The sequence below is a fragment of the Gopherus evgoodei genome, chromosome 1, assembly GCF_007399415.2.
Source record: "Gopherus evgoodei ecotype Sinaloan lineage chromosome 1, rGopEvg1_v1.p, whole genome shotgun sequence".
Lineage (NCBI taxonomy): Eukaryota > Metazoa > Chordata > Testudines > Testudinidae > Gopherus > Gopherus evgoodei.
Genome location: NC_044322.1, coordinates 235,843,248 through 235,864,354, shown reverse-complemented (window position 1 = coordinate 235,864,354; position 21,107 = coordinate 235,843,248). Strand labels below are relative to the sequence as shown.

The 21,107-nt window shown below is 41.9% G+C and overlaps 1 protein-coding gene across 7 annotated transcripts in view; it reads right to left on the bottom strand.

Annotated features, from left to right (window-relative positions):
• The window catches only part of LOC115638087 (uncharacterized protein KIAA0930 homolog), a 137,385-nt gene that overhangs the window by 7,561 nt on the left and 108,717 nt on the right, over positions 1 to 21,107 (bottom strand). For 4 of the 7 annotated variants that reach the window (XR_003997397.1, XM_030539676.1, XM_030539700.1 and 1 more), the window contains 7 exons: positions 19,209 to 19,316; positions 17,793 to 17,870; positions 12,578 to 12,679; positions 10,968 to 11,108; positions 8,072 to 8,266; positions 5,301 to 5,463; positions 1,221 to 1,376 (listed from right to left, as the gene is read on the bottom strand). Coding sequence is in view for 6 of the 7 variants with exons in the window: in XM_030539676.1 (XP_030395536.1) it covers positions 1,221 to 1,376; positions 5,301 to 5,463; positions 8,072 to 8,266; positions 10,968 to 11,108; positions 12,578 to 12,679; positions 17,793 to 17,870; positions 19,209 to 19,316 (943 nt within the window). In the remaining variant the exon portion in view is untranslated. The remainder of the gene's footprint in view (positions 1 to 1,220; positions 1,377 to 5,300; positions 5,464 to 8,071; positions 8,267 to 10,967; positions 11,109 to 12,577; positions 12,680 to 17,792; positions 17,871 to 19,208; positions 19,317 to 21,107) is intronic. The other 3 variants (XM_030539685.1, XM_030539696.1, XM_030539688.1) reach the window with 3 other exon arrangements.

The window sequence follows — 21,107 nt, the reverse complement described above, 5'->3', positions numbered from 1 at the left end:
ATCTTTGTAAAGTGCTTTGAGATCCCTGGATAAAAACTAGCATATAGTTGCAAGCTATTATTATAATAAGATAGTGCAACTGGAGGCATGATAGGCACGTCAGTTCTCTCTTTCAGCGTTAGTTGGATATGTAATAAAAGCTCCTCTATTACAAGTCTACCCCCTCTTCAAGCCACCTCACAGGAAGACCCTGACAAATAGATAATGTTTATAATGTTCCTTGAATTGCAATAAATTTGGAGTTTTACTGGAACTGCAAGAAGTGATTTCATTAGGTAAAAGTTCTGCACACAGACAAACCAATCTAGTACCTATCAGCTCACATGTCCCAGGTGATCTCAACTGGTGGACTGGAGCATGAAGAGAGAGAGATGAATTCTAAGATACAGGAGGTTCAAGTAACAAATACCTTCCCAGACCAAACCCAGCTCCTTTGATTGTACCCAAAAAAATACCTTTGAGCCCATGTAGACTATGGAGCACAGTTGTATTACAGCGTGAAATGTTATGTAAATGGGCAACTAAATATTGCCCTGCCTGAACTTGCCAAGAGGTCTTAAAGGGTACCTTCATGGACAGGGTATTACAATGCTCCAATCTGGAACTGAGAGGGGCATGGTTAGGTTTGCCTCAAGAGAAGTGCCACAGTCTCCAGACCGACATAAACAAGAATTCTTGATCACTGCTGCTTTCTCCACATCCATAAGCAGCCCAGGATCCTACAGGAACTCTAGACTGACAGCCTTATCATGGAAAGGTTTGTATGCTTCCTCGATTGGTTGCGCTAGTGCAGATCCTTCCAGTTGTTTCCCTCAGCCCATCAACAATTTCTGTCTTTAGTAGACAAATTGGAGTTAGCTGGATATAAATCTGCGCACTGGTGTACATATATCACCTTGTATATCAACTTCCATGGTCCTTGAAACCCTTGAAAATAGTGCAATGGGAGGAGAGTGTTTAGGAGTTCTACATAGATTGTCAAGAGCAAAATATATGAAGGGTGTCCAACCCCACTACTGAAAGCCTATGTTGTGGCTGTGACATAGGTCAACTAACTGGGCAGTATTCAATTGACGTGAATATGGGGAAAAACCAAAGAAAATATCAATTTGATAGGGTTATGCTTCCTATAAAACTAAGACACTAGCTAACTCACAGGTGTGCGTCACCTGGGGACTAGACCATTTCTGGTATTTATGGGAAGATCTGAAAGGTTTCACCTGTTAAAATTCGATGCAGTGGCAAAGTGACATAGGTTAAATGTGCATAGAGTAGAAAGTTTTCATCTGTTCTGTTTAACTTCAGCCATGAGCCAACCAGAGACCGTCCTGTTCCAGATAAGGACCGTGACCTTAGATTCGAAGCATTTTGCAGATCTGTCAAGGTAGAAGACAATAACCTTAAAGTAATTGTGCTTTATATCCACCATGTCCCTGGCACGTTCAGATATCAGTTTCATCTTGAAAAGAACCCATCACGAATAGGATGGTAGTGGCGGGGTTGTAAATAATCATCTAGCGCTGAATTCCATGCAGGGCATTGATACACTTTCATCAGGCAGAGGTCATTAGTAGCAGTTGAATGCAGGGTCTTGCACGGCATATACCATTACCACCTGAACTAACAGAGTGACCCATTAGCTGGGGGATTCTCCTCTAGTGGTTCACCAACAGTGTGGAGCTTGGGCTTTTTTAGAATGTTGGATACAGAGATGTTCTTGATCACAAAATATCCCTGTACAGAAATTCCCTATATGGAAAAATAGTATTAGAAAATTAATGTATTTTTAGCCCTCAACTAAGATCAACACCTGGAAGCCAGGGTAGGCAGATTCATATGTTGAACCAATTCAGTTCACCGTTCCATCAAGTATTCCATGGACCACAGCCCGGGATCCCCTGCCATATGGCTTTCTTTATATTGTCAATCTACAGTTCCAAAAATAGGCTCTCGAAGGAACAACAGGGACTTAATAAGGAACAACAGTGATTAAAAGTAGAGACTGGGCTGAACAAAAACTTGGAATTTGAAATCCCAACTCTAGGAGACAGTTGCTCAAAACCCAAAGGTAGATCATAACCAAAAGGCCTTAACAGTAGAAAAATGTCTAGGAGTGGCCATTCCAGCAACACCTAGAACAAAGGACGTGAAAAGACAGTCTCATCTTTCCTCTTCACTGTCAGAGATCTAGAGGTGTTCAGCCCATAAATCTATTTTTCCCTCCCACTCAGATACCATTCCAAGAGATGCAGTAGAAAACCCAAATATACATAGATCTAGCATTATAGGGTCAAACGAGTATTATCAACAATTCGGTTAGTACGTGACCAATTCAATTCAATTCGACTTTGGACAAAGTTTTGAAAAGCATGTCAGTGACTTAGGTGCCTAACTCATGTTAAAAAATGACTTGGGCGCTACTGAAAACTTTACCCCACATCTAATTGATTAAATTCTGATTGAATAAAATCTCCAGAAAAAAAAAAGTAGAGATAGCAGAAGTGTCTCTCAGATGAGCAGAAGGAAATATGCCCCATCTGCAAGCTAAGGCAGAGGAAAAAGTAGGGGTTCTTAGAGGATTGCTCATCAATCTTTCAGAATCCTAAGATCAGAGCCTCACCACTGCTCTGGTCCCTTTATGCCTGGTAAAAAGGCCACAGCACCATAACTGGGCCCTAAAAGCTCTGTCTGGAGTAGGATTCCCCATGCACAAGCATGGTGGAAGAAAGCCAAAAGGCTGTCCTCCAAGGATCCCCTTGCAAATCCTGGCATAGTGGCAAATCCTGGCAGTGGCAGCATGCAGTACGGAACACATTCCAGGCTATGTGGAGGCCAACAGGACAATGCAGAGATGCTGCCACAACTTAGACAAGCTCCCAATGATCTTTAAGTAATATCGAGGGCTTCTTCATTCTCCCAGAGCAGCCCAAGACTGGGGAGGGCTCCAAGGTGGCTTAGTCCTCCTTCCCCCTGGTTTGTAAGTTCTGTGCTGTGCCTTCGAAGTTCAACAACTTTCTAAGCAAATAACATTAGGATTCTTGGGTTTCTGAAGTCCATGAACCAAATTAATGTACATTACTTATCTATTTTTAAATTCTAGATCTATGGGTAAATTTAACCACTTATTACAACATGTTAAAATATGTCTGGATTCCCAGCAAAATTCCAGTAATGCTATCTGGTTCTAACGCTCTAACCTGAACTACTCTTGTAATATTTGTGTCCCTTTTAGATCAGGAGAGATTGTGTTCAGTGATTTTGAGATTAAAATGAAAGATTTGTTATAATGGTAAACAAATCTGTATTTTCCTAGGGAGTAAGAGAAAGAGAGAGACCCCAAGTAGTGAGAATTTTTGTCACTAGGATTTACTGTTTTAGAGTCTGATTCTGCAAAACATTACTGAGTAAAGTATTTTACTACCATGGATATAAACTGGCCATCAGCAAGTGTAGGCTTGAAATTAGATGAAGGTTTCTTGCCATCACAGGAGCAAAGTTCTGGAGCAGCATTCCAAGGGGTGTAATGGGGCAAAAACCCTAACTTGTTTCAAGGCTGAGTTTCATAAATGTATAGAGGGGATGATACAATGAAGTGGCCTACAATAATGCACGGCCCATTCATGACTGCTATTAGCAAATATTTCCAATGGCCAGAGATGGGAACTAGATGGGGAATTACTCTGAATTCCTAGGAAGAATTCTTTCCCAGGCGTCTCACCCACATACTCAGGGTCAAACTGATCACCATATTTAGGGTCAGGAAGGAATTTTTCCTCAGCTCAGAATGGCAGAGACCCTAGGGGTTTTTCACCTTGCTCTGCAGCATGGTGCATGCATTTGGGGCTGGTTTGAACTAGAGTAAATAGTGGATTTTCTGTACCTGGAAGTCTTTAAATCAAGATTTGAGGACCTCAGTAACTCAGCCAATGGTTATAGGCCTACTGCAGGAGTAGGTGGGTGAAGGTCTGTGGCCTGCAATGTGCAGGAGATCAGAGTAGATGATCATGAGTCTAGTCCCACTGATATCACAGTAAGCATTATAATCAACTGCAAGTTCAGCAGGATTAGTCCCATAGGCCCCTATCCCACAGTGTGTTGCATGCAGCAGGAACACAACAAAGTCAGTGGGACTCTGTGTAGTCACAGCAGTTTTCCCCCACACACTACACAGTACAGGATTCAGGCCTCAACTCTTGTGCTAAACTTTGTCTAGTCATGTATGCTAAGTATATCTTCTCTGGTTATGATGAAGTGGTGAATTTTTTGAATAGTAAAGTTAAGGGAAAGGGAGTGGTGTCCGTGGATGAACATTTCAAGAATTTAGATGAAGATCAGTGCCTTGATTTTATTTCACAGAATTTGAATGGAATGTTGTTACTTAAGTTTGCTTTTTTATTTGACACTCTGATCTAGAAATGAATGTATTTACCAACACATTAATTGGGGATTAATTTTGCATGGTTTCTGGTTGGATAATCTGGTCAAAATTAATTGAAATTTGACTGATATAAAATAACAGTGACTGATCATTTCTATTAACATTTTGTGAATTAGAAAATACTACCTTTGTATTTACATATTAGCATATCAATAGGGGCCTAATTTTGTTGGTTTTCCTACTGAATACATTTTTGAATATGAAAAACAGTTCTGACTTTCTCCTCACTGAGTTTTTATATAATAAAATTATGATCTGGAAAATAAGGTGATTGTATTCACTTATCTTCTGAATGGGGCTCAATATTAATCTTGTTGGTTTTTTCTATTAAATAACCAAGTCTAATTTAATTAGACATGGAGAGAGAAAATATGCTAAGATCTGTGTAAAGTGTTAAATCATCACATGCATAAATGCAATTCATTAGTAGTATCAGACTTTTTGTCTGTGCACTTAGGACCTGATCCAAATCCCATGTAAGTCAATAGGAGCCTTTCCATTGGCTTCAATCAGCTTTGGGTCAGGCCTTCATTACACAAGGTATTTAGAGGACTTGCCAATGAGTTTATTTTACATTATTGTCTTGGAAAGTGCATCTGAAATGAAGCGTTTTCTTCCCACAATTTTTCCCCAGATAAAGGAGGGTGTTATTTGAAGCAGGTAGGAATAATCAGGCTCAGATTTTCAAAAGTTTTCTAAAGGGGTTAGGTGCCCAATGAAAACCAGTGCTTGCGTATTTCACTTTCAGTGGAGTTGGGTGCATATCTTGCTTAGGGCCCCTTGAAAATCTCAGCTTTGATCTCTTTCCCGAGCTCTGTCCCTAAGCCAGACCACTTGGGTTCTCTGATGTAATCTCCCTCACCTCCGTCATCATTGTCTCGAAAGAATTCCTCGCTATCATTTGCTGAGTGGGATTTTTTCATCTCAGCGATCCGATTTCGGGGCACTTTCCTCTTGAGGGAGGGAGAGAAAAAGGATGGTCGATTGTTGCGCTCTGGGGTCGGTGGCGTGCTGAAGGATGTGACCTGAAAGGGAAATAGGAACAGAAGAATTTTTGGAGGCAGAGTTTTATTTGATGACTTCCGCTTCTATGTAATGAGTTCGCAGATTCTAAGGCCAAGAGAGACCACTGTGATCTATTTAGTCTGACCTCCCTGTATAACACCGGCCTGGAGACTTCCCTGAATTAATTCCTGTTTGAACTCTCTTTTTATTTGGTTTTCTCAGGAAGGCTAGCAAAAATCACGACCACAGCTGGCACTCTCACTGGTTGTTTCAGAACAGTGCTCAAGAAGCAAATGAACCATGGTGATTGGACAACCCTTCATGCGCAGAAGTGTTTGTCAAGGTGGAGGTAGTGCAGAGTGTCTGGCACTGCGGCTATTTGTGCTGTGAGTAAAGAGAGGGCTTCATTCTTCAGGGCTGTCTATTGAGCACCTCATTCATAGGAAACAAAACGAGAGAAAAAAGATTTATAAACTGATTTGGGTAACAATAAAAATATATCAAACTTAACATTAAAAAGTTGGGCAAAATGGAGAAGAAAACAAGAATGAACAACTATTAAAGTTGTGGATTGGCATATGAATGGCACATGCACCTTGCCTTGGAAATGAGGTGGACTTTTCTTGCCTTATAGAATCTTTTAGGACGGACATTCTGTCTTAGAGGCAGGGGCAGGAAGCAACTCCTTAGACCAGGATGCTGATGTGAAAATGAAGTCAGTACATCATTATGGCAGATGAGAAAATGTGCGGAAAGGACTAGTAATGATTAGTTAGGCTAAGTGATGACAACTGCATGGAGACAGCTGCCTAGAATGGAGAAAAGCCAGAGGATGGAAAAGTAAAGAAATCCTGCACTTGAAAAGACAGTTTCTCTTGGGCCAAACCAGGACTAGGACTGACCAGTTCAGGAACGCTTTCACTGCCTTGGTTGAGTGCTGCTGCTAGTGTTACTTTAATGGTTTCTTTTCAAGTGAAAAAATGGATAGCTACTTTGCTGCCTCAGAAATCCCCATCTCATCTTTTCTTCTCTACACAGTTAGTTTAACAATTTTGCTGCGGCTTGTAGAATGCAGTCTTACATTGCTCGTATCTGTCCCTACATATAAAGAGCTATGTGACACATGATTGAGGATGACAACGAAGTCTGCCAGGTTGGTGGTACACTGCAGAATCCCTCCACATCATTTCTCTATTCATATGAAAAATTAAAAAAGCTTTTTTACACCCATCTGATCCTCCTGTTTTTGTATTTAGTCTCTATTTTCTGGCTGCCTTAGAAAAAGCATTTTCTTTATTCTGTACACACTAGATATAACACATACATGGAAAAACAATAGTAAACTATGCATAATTAAGACCATTACCAGCAGGGTAATGTTAAGACACAAGCAACCATCAAGCAACAACACTGGAAGTCTTGAGACACAAAGAGACCAGGAACTACCTCTAAGCCTGGCTCGTCAAAGTTGCAATGCAGGGAAACGAACTATACTCGAGGATATGAGACACCAGGCTTGGTTAAGGAGCCTGATCTTTCACGCTGCAGACCAGCAAAGCATGGAGAGCACCGTGATGGCAGTTCTTCTTGCCCCTTTGGGAAGCCACGGACACAGGAAGGTCTTTTCACACTGAAGTGGCCAAGCAAAGGGGTAGCATGGATGAGCTCTGAAAAAGTCCTGTTCAGCTCTCCTTGACCAAACGAGATTGCTTGTTTCATGCAGGAGGTCAGATGAGCAGAAGTGTCCTTCTCACCTTAATCTATGAAACAGGGACTTTGAGGAAGGAGGGAGAAGCCCACTGCTGAGACTATAGAATACAGTGGCTTGCAGTCATTGTTTCCTGGGGCTCTTCTGATAGTGTATTCCATCCATAAGCCATCGCCGTGTATAGGAGAATACGTCAGTAACTGCCTAGGCTAGGACCTGGCTCTTAAAAATAGTTCTAACACAGTATGGCATCACCCCTACCAGCCAGGCAAAACAGCTTAGCTGAAACTGTGATTACAACTGAATTATGGGCAGACTGTGATCTCTCTTCTTACATGGAATAGTATCTTACTCCAGGTGAAGGCCCACTGAAGTCACCTGAACTAGCCTCAAGCTTAAATGTTAAGCACGTACTTAAGTGTTTTGCTGGGTTGGGGCCCTCATCTTTGCCTTAATAGTAGACAGGTCCCAGACTAAAAATCACATTTGTGGCAAAATTCCCTGAAAATGCCTCCTCATTGTTCTGTGTCCTATTAGATTTAGTAGTAATGCACACAATACTTTAAATTACTACAGCACCTTTTGGTAGAGAACCCCCATCTCTTATGGAAATTGCAGTGTGATCTTTTGATTTCTGCACAAAGGAGACAGGGCCTCAGTTTTGACTTGCACCAGCCTGACTATTGCTTCATTAAAATATCCCTCCAAAACTGTGGAGTAGTCTGATAACTTTCTATATCCACTATCTGGTCAAGAGCAATGGGCACAGAAAGCAACCAACCTACTGGCTGTACACAACATGCAGAAGCAAACTTCAGAGTCTACATGTGACTAATCACAGCCTTGGCCCACATGTTGGTTTCTGAAGCAAGGTGCATTAACGTTTATTTAGCTATCCAGTATTTCCATATACTACTTACTCTCTCATGCATAGGGGATCCTGGGTTCGAATCTTCCTCCGTTCCATAAGGAGAAGTGTCTCCAGTTGAAACTCGACTCACTGCCATCTCTGCATGTCCTTTACCTTGGGGCCCCTTCATCCGTACAAACTCCATGTTGCTGTACTTATAAAAGCCGAAGGACATCTTTTGAGCCATCTTAGCTGCAACGCTCACCTTTAATGCACAGAAAACGAAAGAAGCACGTAACATGAATTGCTAAACATTAGAGCATATATTTGCTCTACACTATAATTCTATAGAACATTTGTACAGGTGCCTGTCAGTAGGCATCTAAGCATCACACAATAACACCAATGCAAAACATTAAGGCCTACATTTTTGGAACTGTGCATTTTATGCACACACAGTTGTGCAAATCAGGGTTTGGACGCACTTTCAAAATGCGGGTCTAAAATCAAAACAAACAGTAGTAGATAATGAACAACACTTAGCTCTTATATAGCCTTTTTCATCTATAGTTCTCAAAGCAGTTTACAAAGGAGGATGGCATCCCCAGTTTACAGATGGGAAAACTGAGGCAACCAAGCTCAGGCAATTCCCTCACAGTGGATCACTGGCAAAGACAGGAATAGAACCCAGGTCTTCTGACTCCCAGTCCAGTGTCTTATCCACTAGGCAATGCTGCCTAGCAAGAATAAAGAGCTGACTAGTCCAAATAACCAACCAATCTCAACAAAATAGTCTGTCTCAAAGGTTAACGTGATACTTCTAAAACAAACACACCAGACGTTATGGATCAATTCCCAGTTAACAGAGAAAACAGGTTTGAAAAAGGGATAGGTCACAAAATGGTCAAGGATCAGCCTGTTGAAATAAATGGAAATTTAATCTTCAAGTTTTATGTGTTTCAAAATTCCCAGCAGTTAAAGATAACAGGTCAAATTTATTCCTGGTGAAAAATGAGTCACATTAGAGTTATACCAGGTATTAATATGGCCAAGTGAAACCAAGCAGCTTTCAGAAATACAGTCACACTTTCTTCCTTTCCCTCAAGTAGTAGCAAAAAATGACAATGGATCGAAGTTCAGATTTAGAGTTCCCCCCAGTCTGCAACTTCGAGTACTTAACAGAACTAACTAGTCTATTTCAGCTAACATAACAACGTGCAATTGCAGGGAAATCAAACACATACATCATTAGCAGTATGCAGGGACATTTCTTAGCTATTATGTATTCGATCAGGGGCGGGCAAACTCTTTGGCCTGAGGGCTGCATCGGGTTTCTGAAATTATATGGAGGGCCAGTTAGGGGAGGCTGCACCTCCCCAAACAGCCAAGTGTGCCCGGCCCCTACCCCCCATCCGACCCCCCTGCTTCTCGCCTCCTGATGGCATCCCCCAGGACTTCTGCCCCTTCCAACCTCCCTGCTGGCCCCCCCTCCGGGGACTCCTGCCCCATCCACCTCTCTGCTCTCTGTCCCCACCCCATTCAACCCCCTGCTCCTTTCTGACTGCTTCCCTAGGACCCTGCCCCATCCAACCAAACCTTCTCTGTGACCGCCCGCAGACCCCCTGCCCCAACTGCCTCCTGCCCCTAACTGCCCTCCACCGCCCCATCCAACCCCCTTCTCCTTCCTGACTGCCCCATCCCCTAAACTCCTACCCCATCCAACCACCCCTGCTCCCTGACCACTCTCGGTCACCCCGCCCCTAACTGCCCCCTGCTGCCCCATCCAACCCAGAGAGTGGGATATTTCCCAGAGAATGCCTTACTGCTAAATTATGAACTAGCACTCAGCTGAGCCCTCAATAGTTAACATGTTGTTAATGCAGCTTCACACTCTACAAGGCAGCACGAATGGAGGCAGGAGACACAGTATGGCAGAGAGACAGAGACACACACTCTTTGTGTGAGATATAGACGTACATTGCCCCTTTAAGTATGTTGATCCCACTCTAAGTACACTGCCTTTCTAAGCAGATCAGCAAGTTGAGACAGCAGCCACTGCCAGCAAGCTCCCTTCGTTCTGAGCCCTGTCACGTCCCTGCTCGCTCTGTGGAGATGGGGGGCAGGAGCGGGGGGTAAGAGGGACACCCTGACATTAGCCCCCCTGCCACAGCAGCAGGAGGCTCCCAGAAGCAGCTCCAAGGCAGAGGGCAGGAGCAGCACAGGGCAGTGGGGGAGGCACAGCTGAACTGCCAGACAATTGACAGCCTGCTGGGATGCTGCCAAGCTGATAGAGGGGCTGCCGGTCCTCCCCAGTTTTAGGCCCCCAACAGCTAGCTGCAATGGGCTGCTCTTTCTGCAAGCAGTGGACAAAGCAGGCAGCTGCCAAACAATATTATAAGGGAGCACTGTGCAACTTTAAATGAGCATGTTCCCTAATTGATCAGAAACGTAATAATGTTAACCGGGCTGATTTTAAGTGAGGAGTTATTGTATCTATGTAACAAGACACAACAGTGAAAGGTTAAAACCAACAGGTGTAAAAACGCTAAGAGGGTCTTCCTGGCTCTTAGAAGATAACTGTAGTTACCTTTGAAAAGAAGAGGATCGTACAAAAATGTGGTATGGCAAAACATTCATTTCATTACAGAACTGGAAAGTATCTTAGGATTCACACCAGGTTCACTTAGATTTCTTGGGTTCCTACCAATTTTAAATCCCAGTCAAATATCAGGAGGTACAAATCCTGCCTGACTCTTCTGATGACTTCAGTTCATCATGACTGTGTGAACTAAAACTAGTGGATTTTCGTACAGCTGTTTCTGGTAACTTTCAAAGCCATGAAGACTAGCAGACACTCAGCATAAGTAGCTTCAGAAGACAAAAAGCTGATGGCAGCATCAATAGTACTGAAAACATCATGGACATTTCACCACCACCACAGCTGCAAAAGAGAGGAAGTGTCTTACCCTGTTGTCATAGACCTTCTTGAGTGCTTCATAACGGATGGATCCCTGGAAGATCACTCCTTGGAAGGTGTTGCTTTTGTCACTGGCCACCAGCTCCACACAGACCATCTCGCCTTCCCCCACGGTCATGTCACTGAACACCTGCCATTGCATCCAAGGAAACCAAACACTTAAAGGAAAAGCTGTAGTGATTAGATCCTTTAGACATAGCTCCAGTGTGTTCAGGATCCAGGGTTTTACTTCAGCCCACTGTACAGACAGGAGCCACTTGGAAAATTCAGATCTAGATCTGTTTCCAATACCCAGAAAGTTTGGGGTGTTAAGTTACGACCCAGGAACTTCTTAATGCCAACTGGCAATGGGGTATGGAGGAGTTACAGAAATCTCATGAGTATGCTCTAGTTTACCACAGAATGTCATGTGAAGTTTCAAATGAAAGCCAGGTGTCACACTGGTCATTAATACTGTTGTGAAAGGTATGTACAGATATTATATAAGGAGTTATGTCTATATACTGAAAATAGGTTTGTAAAGTCTGTATCAAGGGATCACCCACCAGCAAAGATGTAAAACCAGTTTTCCTCCAGATAGGAGGTAAGAAACGTGCATCACTCTGTTGTAACATAAATTAAGTACAGTTAAACACAATGGTTGCCCATTTACATATGAAGTCAAACATTAAAGGAAAGGAACACACAGGAAAAAACAAGGCCCAGATGATTATCCTGTCTATGCGCAAAGAAAATGATCTCTGGGGTATTTCTAGAAGGCAAAGAAGATACCCTTTCATCCTGCACCTAGGAAGTAAACAGATAGCATGTCTGCATTCATGAAAACAAGGTCTAAGCCAACCTTGGCTGAAAACTCTGAAGAGGATGAGAAACTGCCTTAGAGAGGTGGATAACCTGTTAGCTAAGTTTAGTCACTAGAAAGCATGTTATGATTTTGTTTTATATTTATCCATTTGTTTCCAGTATTCTTACTCACTATGTCCTGAATCTCTAGTCTTTGATAATAAACATATTCTTGTTTTCATTGCAAATATATCTCCGCGCTGTGGTGCCAAGCAAAATGCTGGTCTGGAGCTGAATTCTACAAGCTGCTGTGTACTGTTCCTTTGGGAATAGCAGGGCTGGTAATTCTGTGTGTTCAGTGAATGAGGGGCTGCACACTCCAGGGAACACCTGGAGAAGGCTCAGGTGTTGATGTGTGCCTTTCATTCAACTACACAGAGGGAGCAAAGCCTGCAGAGGCCTGGAACGTAGTAGCGCTCATGCTGCCAGAGACTGGTGGATTCAGGGAACTGGTTCACAGCAGGCACAGACAAAGCTGCCTCAACACTAATGGTAGGTGGTGGTAAGGTGCCTCACCAATCCTGGGTACCCCTGGGAGTGTCACATAGGATTAATGTTTCTGGAAAAAAATCATGGCTTTGCCCAGCTGGCTGGATCACGGTCAGGGGGCTCCACGAAGACTAATTAAGTAAACTGTTGCCTTGTGGTCTGGGGCAGTGATATAGTGGTGGGAATATATCAGGTTGGACACACAATAGAAAAGGGAAATTACAGCACAAAAATGAGGAAAATTTTTCACTCTAACAACAGACCCACCTCTTCAAAGTTATCAATCATGAAGAATATATTAGGGTAGCTGATCTTTGATTCCTCTCCTTTGCTGTCCATTGGGTGTTTGCTTGGAGATGCAAATACTTGCTGGAAGAAATTTTGAAGATGTTATCGAACTTATCTCTTGAATGTATGTACAATTATGAATACTTAAAAGTAAACCTATAGTAAAACATTGCAGAACTGGCCAAAGGTATATTTTAGGGGAATTTCACCTTACTTTAAGCCCGTGGTTCTCAAACTTCTTTGTGTCTGTAGTAGTTTATGCCTCCCTACCCCAACCTTATGTCTGTGCTGCTGCCGACAGCAGCGCTGCCTTCAGAGCGGGGTGGCCAGCCAGCAGCCACTGCTTTCTGGCCATCCTCCTCTGAAGGCAATGCAAAAGTAAGGATGGTAATACTGCGAAACCTCTACAATAGGCTTAAGACCCTCTTTTTCCCCCCCGATAGCTTCTCATGCCACCTCTCCTCCGTTGAATACATTCCATACCCTCACAGGGGGACACACTCCCCAGTTTGAGAACCTCTGCTCTAAGCTAGGAGTGCCAAACTCATTTTGCTGAGAGGGCTGAGCTGCATTTCTAATTATAGTCTATAGGCAGGGTATACGTTTAGGACTAAATACTACTTTTAATCTAAAGTGCAATTGGTATCAATGGGAGGTTTGCACAGAGATCAAAGGTAGAATATGGACGAAGTATAAACTAGGGCTGTCAAAAGATTAAAAAAAAATTGCAATTAATCAAGCTGCTAAACAATAATAGAATATTATTTATATAAATATTTTCAGATGTTTTCCACATTTTCAAAGTGTATTGAATTCAGTTACAGCACAGAATACAAAGTGTACAGTGCTCACTTTATATTTATTTTCATTATAAATATTTGCACTGTAAAAGTAAAAGAAATAGTATTTTTCAACTCACTTAATACAAGTACTATAGTGCAATCTCTGTATCATGAAAGTTGAATTTACAAATGTAGAATTATGTACAAAAAATAATTGCAGTAAAAACAAAACAAATGTAAAACTTGAGAGCCTACAAGTCCACTCAGTCCTACTTCTTGTTCAGCCAGTCACTTAGACAAGTTTGTTTACATTTGCAGGAGATAATGCTGCCCACTTCTTGTTTATATCACCTGAAAGTGAGAACAGGTGTTTGCATGGCACTGTTGTAGCTGGCGTTGCAAGATATTTACGTGCCAGGTGTATTAAAAATTCATGTGTCCCTTCATGTTTCAACTACCATTCCAGAGGACATGCGTCTATTGTGGCAAATTGCTGGCACTATTATGATGGGTCTCGCGCTCTCTCTTCTTTCGGGGGGAGGGGGGTCAGGGAGCCATTTCTTGCCCCTGAATTGGTATATTAATTGCCCCACTAGTGTCCTTGAGAAGGGGTGTGGAAAGGGAGGGACCTGGGCCTGCCCTCTACTCGAGGTCCCAGCCCAGGGGCCCTGAGGACAGTGGTGAACCACTTGAACTGGCGGTTCCTTCCCCTGGGCTACTTCCCTCTCCTGCCCTTCAGCTTGTGGGAGGGCTTCCTGTCCTCCCTCTGTACAAGCCAGGTGCCCTTACCTACGGTTTTGGACTTCTTAGCCCACCACAGCACTTCTCCAAACTGTCCTCTGCTTCCCTTCAAAATGTTCTCTGCTCCAACACCAATTCTTTCTGCTCCAACTCCCACACTGTCTGATTGAAGCAGAGGTTTTTATCATGTGACTGACTGCAGGTGTTCTAATTGGCTTCAGGTGCTCTAATTGGCTTCAGGTGCTCTAGTTAATCTATAGCAAACTTTCTTCCCCTTACAGGGAATAAGGCTCCCTTCTAACCCTCTCCTGCTGCCCTCTGGCCATGCTGTATCACACCATGCTGATGATGGGTTCTGCTCGATAACAATCCAAAGCAGTGCAGTGTTCATTTTCATCATCTGAGTCAGATGCCAACAGCAGAAGGTTGCTTTTCTTTTTTGGTAGATCGGATTCTGTAGTTTCCTCATTAGAGTGTTGCTCTTTTAAGATTTTTGAAAGCATGCTCCATACCCTATCCCAATCAGATTTTGGAATGCACTTCAGATTCTTAAACCTTGGGTCGAGTGGTGTAGCTATCTTTTGAAATCTCACATTGGTACCTTCTTTGCATTTTGTCAAATCTGCCGTGAAAGCACTGTTAAAATGAACAACATGTGGGTTCATCATGTGAGACTGCTGTAACATGAAACATATGGCAAAATGCGGGTAAAGCACAGAGCAGGAGACATATAATTATCCCCCAAGGAGTTCAGTCACAAATTTAATAACGCATTTTTTTTTAATAAGCGTCAACAGCATGGAAGCATGTCCTCTGGAATGGTGGCCAAAGCATGAAGGGGCATACAATCTGGCATGTAAATACCTTACAATGCCAGCTAAAAAGTGCCATGCGAATCTCTGTTCTCACTTTCAGGTGATACTGTAAATAAGAAGTGGGCAGCATTATCTCCCATAAATGTAAACAAACCTTTTCTCTTAGTGATTGGCTGAACAAGAAGTAGGACTGAGTGGACTTGTATGCTCTGAAGTTTTACATTGTTTTGCTTTTGAGTGCAGTTAAGTGACCAAAAAAATCTACATTTGTAAGTTGTGCTTTCACAATAAAGAGATTGCACTATGGTACTTGTTTGAGGTGAACTGAAAAATATTATTTCTTTTATTTATCATTTTACAAAGCAAATATTTGTAATAAAAATAATATAAAGTGATTACTGTACACTTTGTATTCTGTGTTGTAATTTAAATCAATATATTTGAAAATGTAGAAAAACATCCAAAATTAATATATTTCAATTGGTGTTCCATTGTTTAATAGTGTGATTAAAACAGTGATTAATCACGATTAATTTTTTTTTAGTTAATTATGTGAGTTAACTCCGATTAATTGACAGCCCAGGTATAAATGTTTAGTTATTTATTTTGTAAGTTATTGATTTCAACATCACTTGCTGAGAAAATATGCCCCTCTTTAGGGCTATTACTTTTTCTGCTCCATGTTACACTTTCATCCTCATCCTCCTTTTTCTTCCTCTCAGTGCTTCTCCTCCTTTCTTCCTCTCTGCAGCAACTCCCAATTCTCACCTCCTTTCCCATTTCATCGTCTAAAATGTCCACTAATGAAATGGTTAACGCTGACATTTAAAGTGTCCTCTTTATGCTTTAGAGGTAATGTCCTACTGAAAATAACAGACACAAAGGTGGGGGAAGAGTTCACACTAAAAAACATTGTTTCCAGTGCCCTGTTTGCAGGTTGAAGATGCCAACATGGCTTTGGTTTACACTCTGTTCACATTTGGAATGTTATCTTCACAACCATGAGGTTCTGCAGAACACCCACCCACAACATGGGCCACAAATATACCATGTGATCTGGATCTGACACCTCTGCTTCAAACCATTAAGCATGGACTATGGCTGGATGTAAGACATTGGACATGGATTATAGGCTTGATCTGGCATAGCAATTCTGAATACAAATTTGTATATACGTATTAAAAAAGTTGCTTCATGTTGACAACTGACATGAAAAATAAACTGAGTTATAGAATTTCTAATGGAAAGGCTAAGATTTCCCCAATATGGCAGATATACAGTAAAGAAGCAGCAAATCTTCCATTTCATAATCTGTAATCCTGTTCAACTATTATTACCCATGGTAGCTAGATTAAAAGATGGTGCTGATATGTCTACACACACTACAATCCCACCTTCATTTACCTGGTGAACGTACCCATAAGAAGGTATGCAACGTATATACCTTGATTTTTTTTCATAGCATACCGATAGACTGATATGATATACTACGATCTGATATTAAATGTTGTCTCCAGGACAGAAGTTGAGTTAGCAAGACTTTTGAAACTGTTTTCTTTGAGGAATTTTCATTCCTCCCCCCATCAGTAAGTGAGCCACGGTCATCTTCCCTCTGTGTGTGTGTGTCTGTGTGAGAGTAAGAGAGAGCCTCATATAGAACTTTTCGATAAGAAACAGTTTTTCTTTCTTTCTTCCCGCATCCCAAAGCTATATCTTTGCCTTGTACAAAATAAGCAAAGTCTACAGCTATGTAAATAGCAAAGATCACAGAGGTCACTTTTATAGCTGACTGTTCCAGGTTGCCTTCAAAAGGAAAATCCTTGGCAATAAATCTTGTACAGATTTCAACAAGAGACTGTTGGGTATTTTGTTGGTTTTTGTTTAAGTAGGAGGATGACTTTATTTAGATTTAAATAAGATTTCAGACATGGACCATCAGTCCTGGTCCTTGTGAATTGTTTCCCTAATTCACTAGTTCTCAAACAATTCCCTATTCCCACTTCTGAAAGCAGTGATCCTCCCAGCCATGATCTCATGCCTTCCCTGCCAAAAGTATCATGGCTGGTTACATGAGAAAGCAAAGGCATTAAAGGAGACAAGCTGGAAATAAATTGACACAGAACTAGAAGGGACCTTGAGAGGTCATCTAGTCCAGTCCCCAGCACTCAAGGCAGGACTAAGTATTATCTAGACCACCCCTGACAGGTGTTTGTCCAACCTGCTCTTAAAAATCCCCAATGATGGAGATTCCACAGCCTCCCTAAGCAATTTATTCCAGTGCTGAACTGCTCTGACAGGAAGTTTTTCCTCATGTCCAACCTAAAACATCCTTGCTGCAATTTAAGCCCATTGCTTCTTATCCTTATTTTATATCTGTGCTGTTGATTTTTGGCCTCTAGGGAGATGTGACCTTTTAGTAGGATCGGCCTCTTCTTGCCTGCAGCCCCCAGTGCTACAATCTCTCCCAGCTGCCTTTTGGTTCTGTCCTCTTCTGGGTTTGATATCCTGATACTTTTGGGGCGATCTTCAGATCTGATCACAGTTGGATTTACAAGAAAGAGAGACATCCAAGAAACAAAGATGCTGAGAGACACTGGGGTGGGTTTTTTGTTTTTTTAGGGGGGCGGATTTTAAGCCAACTTCAAAAAAACATTCTGAGAAATTAAATGAGGTCTGCTCTGGGATGTAACTATCAGAAAATGTCACTTCATGAACACGGATGGAGGCGTCCCCTTTGTGAAGCAGCTCCACAACTTGAGACTCGCTGCCTTGGTTTTTATACAGCGGGTAGGGGTGGGGAAGTTTGGGTGCAAAATATTTGTCCTTGAAGCCTCAACAATAGTGGGATCCGCTCACCTGAGATTTCTTTTTGTGAATGTGAATATCCCCTCCATCTGAGCGAGTGCACACAGCACACGTGACCACGTAGTCCAGCTGAAACAGATGACAGGGGTTTCAATTGGTGGTGGTGGGGAAAACAGATGTCCAGAGCTAAGTATCAGTGCACAAAACAGAAAACTCTTTACATTCATGATTTTCATCTTTCTGTCTGGCTTCAAAGAAAAACGTTTTTGTGTTCCAATTTCCTTTCTGAACACACTGAAACCACTGCTGTTTTATTCATAGCCAAGACACGCTTATTCTGACAATTACTTCAATATCTAACAGCTCTGCAAAGACCCTTACTACAGGATACAATCGACTCTGGATGTGGGTATGGGAATCCCTCTAGCACTCTATTCAGATGTAAGGGTAGGGGTTAGCTGGAGGAGTAGGTGTGCCACATGTAGTCTTTAGTTTAAGGGTGAAATGGATGAAAATCACCTCCCCAGGTATGGAAAAAATAGAAATGTTAATGAAAAAGGGCAACATCCAGGAAATATCCACAGCCATAAAGTTCCCTGCCACGTAATCTGAGAAAACTTGCAACAAACCTTTCCCAGCTGTGTTGATAATCTCAGAATTCTGACTTACAGTGAAATGGTTCTATTGTATTCTACATCAAAAATTAATGGAGAAAATTGCTTTCTGAGGAGAACGTTGGAATTAGTCTTTTGGTAGAGAAAGAAGGAAAATGAACACAAGTCAGTACATGTGCCATAAATGAAAGGTCTCCCATTTTGCGATCATAATCAACAAAATATGGTATGGATCTGGAATGATTGTAATAAAAATAATCAGCCTCCCAAAATCTCCAATATAATCCATGTACTGACTAAACACTCCATGTGTTAAACCAAAAAAACCAAACAACCTATACTACTTTCAGACGTCTCCAATGAGAAATGACTTACTAAACTTTTGCTGCCAGTAGCTGGCAAGTGGCAACTCCATGGCAAGAGCTCAATGGCTACTGGCAAGAGCTCAAAACAGTTTCTTAGTTGCATCAACATTTCAAATCTTAATGAAGATGTTGCTTTTTTTTAAAAAAAACCAAACCAGTCTTCTTTTATCACTTGGTAAAGCTCACCTATTTTCCCATTTGGTTACAAACCTCAGCACAGATTCACTGAACATCAGTGGATTTATGTTTTTTAGGTCGGAATCATGTAGCCATCGAAATCTAAACAAAACATGATGACTTCATCTGTTCAGTAAGTTCACTCAGAGCCAGAGACACAAAGTGAAGCATATGGGTTGTTTTTCTCTTTCCTCTAATTGCTTAAATGCCTCAAACTACATTGTAGACCAGAGCTGGTTTTGAAACCCCTATAACCATAAGTAGTTTGTGAACCTAAAGTGAGCACCAGAAGAGAAAGAGGTTCTTGTAACCTTCTGCAGGATGAGGTTCAGATAGACGCTCTCCTCCCAATCCATGTCTGGGTCACCCAGGCCAGGAAGCTTCTTAGAATCCCTACGGTAAACTTCAACTTCGACCTGCTGATAGAAAACAAGACATCCTGATGATATGCGAACACCCATTGGCGTGCACACACCTGCACAGTACTTTTAACCTCCGCTTTGAAATTTGCTGCCTTATTTGTCTGCCAGAACCTGGATTTGTTGACCCTCAGGTCACCAGGCAATGCCAGCTCTTCTTGCAGGTTTTTTCTGGGGTAAGGGATGAATGTAGAATAGGGAATGTGGGAGAGATAGTAGTAGCCGGCAATAGCAAGGGACTGGACTAGATGATCCAGGAGATAAACCAAAGTGTTATTTTCTAATGCTTTTATAGTTCTTAGAATTTGGAAGGGATTTTAGTTTTGGACATTGATATATCATTTATTTATTGTACAAGTAAAGTTTGTGTGTGTGCCTAGAGCTTTGGCTAGTCATATTTTAACCAAACACATAAATAAGATACTCACATAAAAGGGATAGGGAATGGCACCACGTAAGTGAAATATGTCAGCAGATTAACACATAATGGTGGTTGTTTGGAATGATGGGGGCAGAAGAAGGAATCTTAAATGAAACGCATCTGATGAGGTAGATAAACCTTCATTCCAATGGATTTGAAAGTGCTTTGTAAGGAATCACTTCACTCACAAGTGAAACACCTTTAGGGTGCACTGTAGCAACTCTGTAGCAATTCTGCATACAATGGACAGGAAGCAAAGAGGAATATTGTAGGCATTTGAAATCACCAGGGGAACTTAGGCAGAATAGAATTATACAAACTAGAATTTGGCCAGCACACATCTCTTTATTCATGCAAAAGGTTCTAGGGGATCTTTACTGACCACATTACTTGCAATTAGGTTTTTCATCTCACCCAGAGAGAGAATCTCCAGCACAGCATCACCTATCACCATCTGGAGCACAGTTTCTGTACCGACTCTGAAAAAAGGCTATCTACTACATCACTAACATTACTTCCTATACAGTTCCTGCGTTTTCCTTAGAGGTTTCCCTCCAAGTACTGACTCTGCTTACCATTAGGATCTGTCAAGAACACAAGGTAGTCTGAACTCAAACATAAAACAAAACCCACACGAATGAAACTACAGATGACGACAATGAAAACAATGGCCTAGATATGAAGATTAAGTAGTGCATGTGTATTATTTATAAAATGATAACTGTGTTTGGCACAGTACCAATATGTTGAATTTGTAGTGTAGTTGGATCTATCAGATGGCATATATTAAAAAACCATCTGATGGGGAACATGACCAATAGACCTGAATACACACCCCACATCCACAGGTAGGCACCCAAATAAACTGCCCAATTTGTGCTGAGCCCACAACACTAGATGCAACAGGCTGTTGATGTACATTGTCCACTTATAACTTTAAGACTGAAAATTCCTAGATTTAGGATTTTACTACCAATTTTTGTTAAATTACATTTTTGAGCGGAGTGTGGGGGGGGGGAGAGAAATAAGGAGACTATTATATTCTCCAATGAGAGAAGTCTTTTTAGCTGACTTCACAACATTAACATGCTTCAAAAAACTTAGGTCCTGATCCAGCAATGCAATTAAGGATGTGCTTATGTGATGAAGTGGGACTGTTCTTAATGTTTCCTCTGAATACTGTGTGGGTGCCTCAGTTTCTGGCTGAGGCTCTGTATCCTGGCAACTAATGGCCTGGGTCCTTTCCCTCTGCAAGGGGATGCTAAAGGTGTGGAAAAACAAAAAGATCAGGTGACCTCCTGCCCCAGGAAAGGAACTCAGCAGAGAAGGGGTGGGGCTGGAGGGGCTTTCAGTTTGGAGCTGGCTGGGGA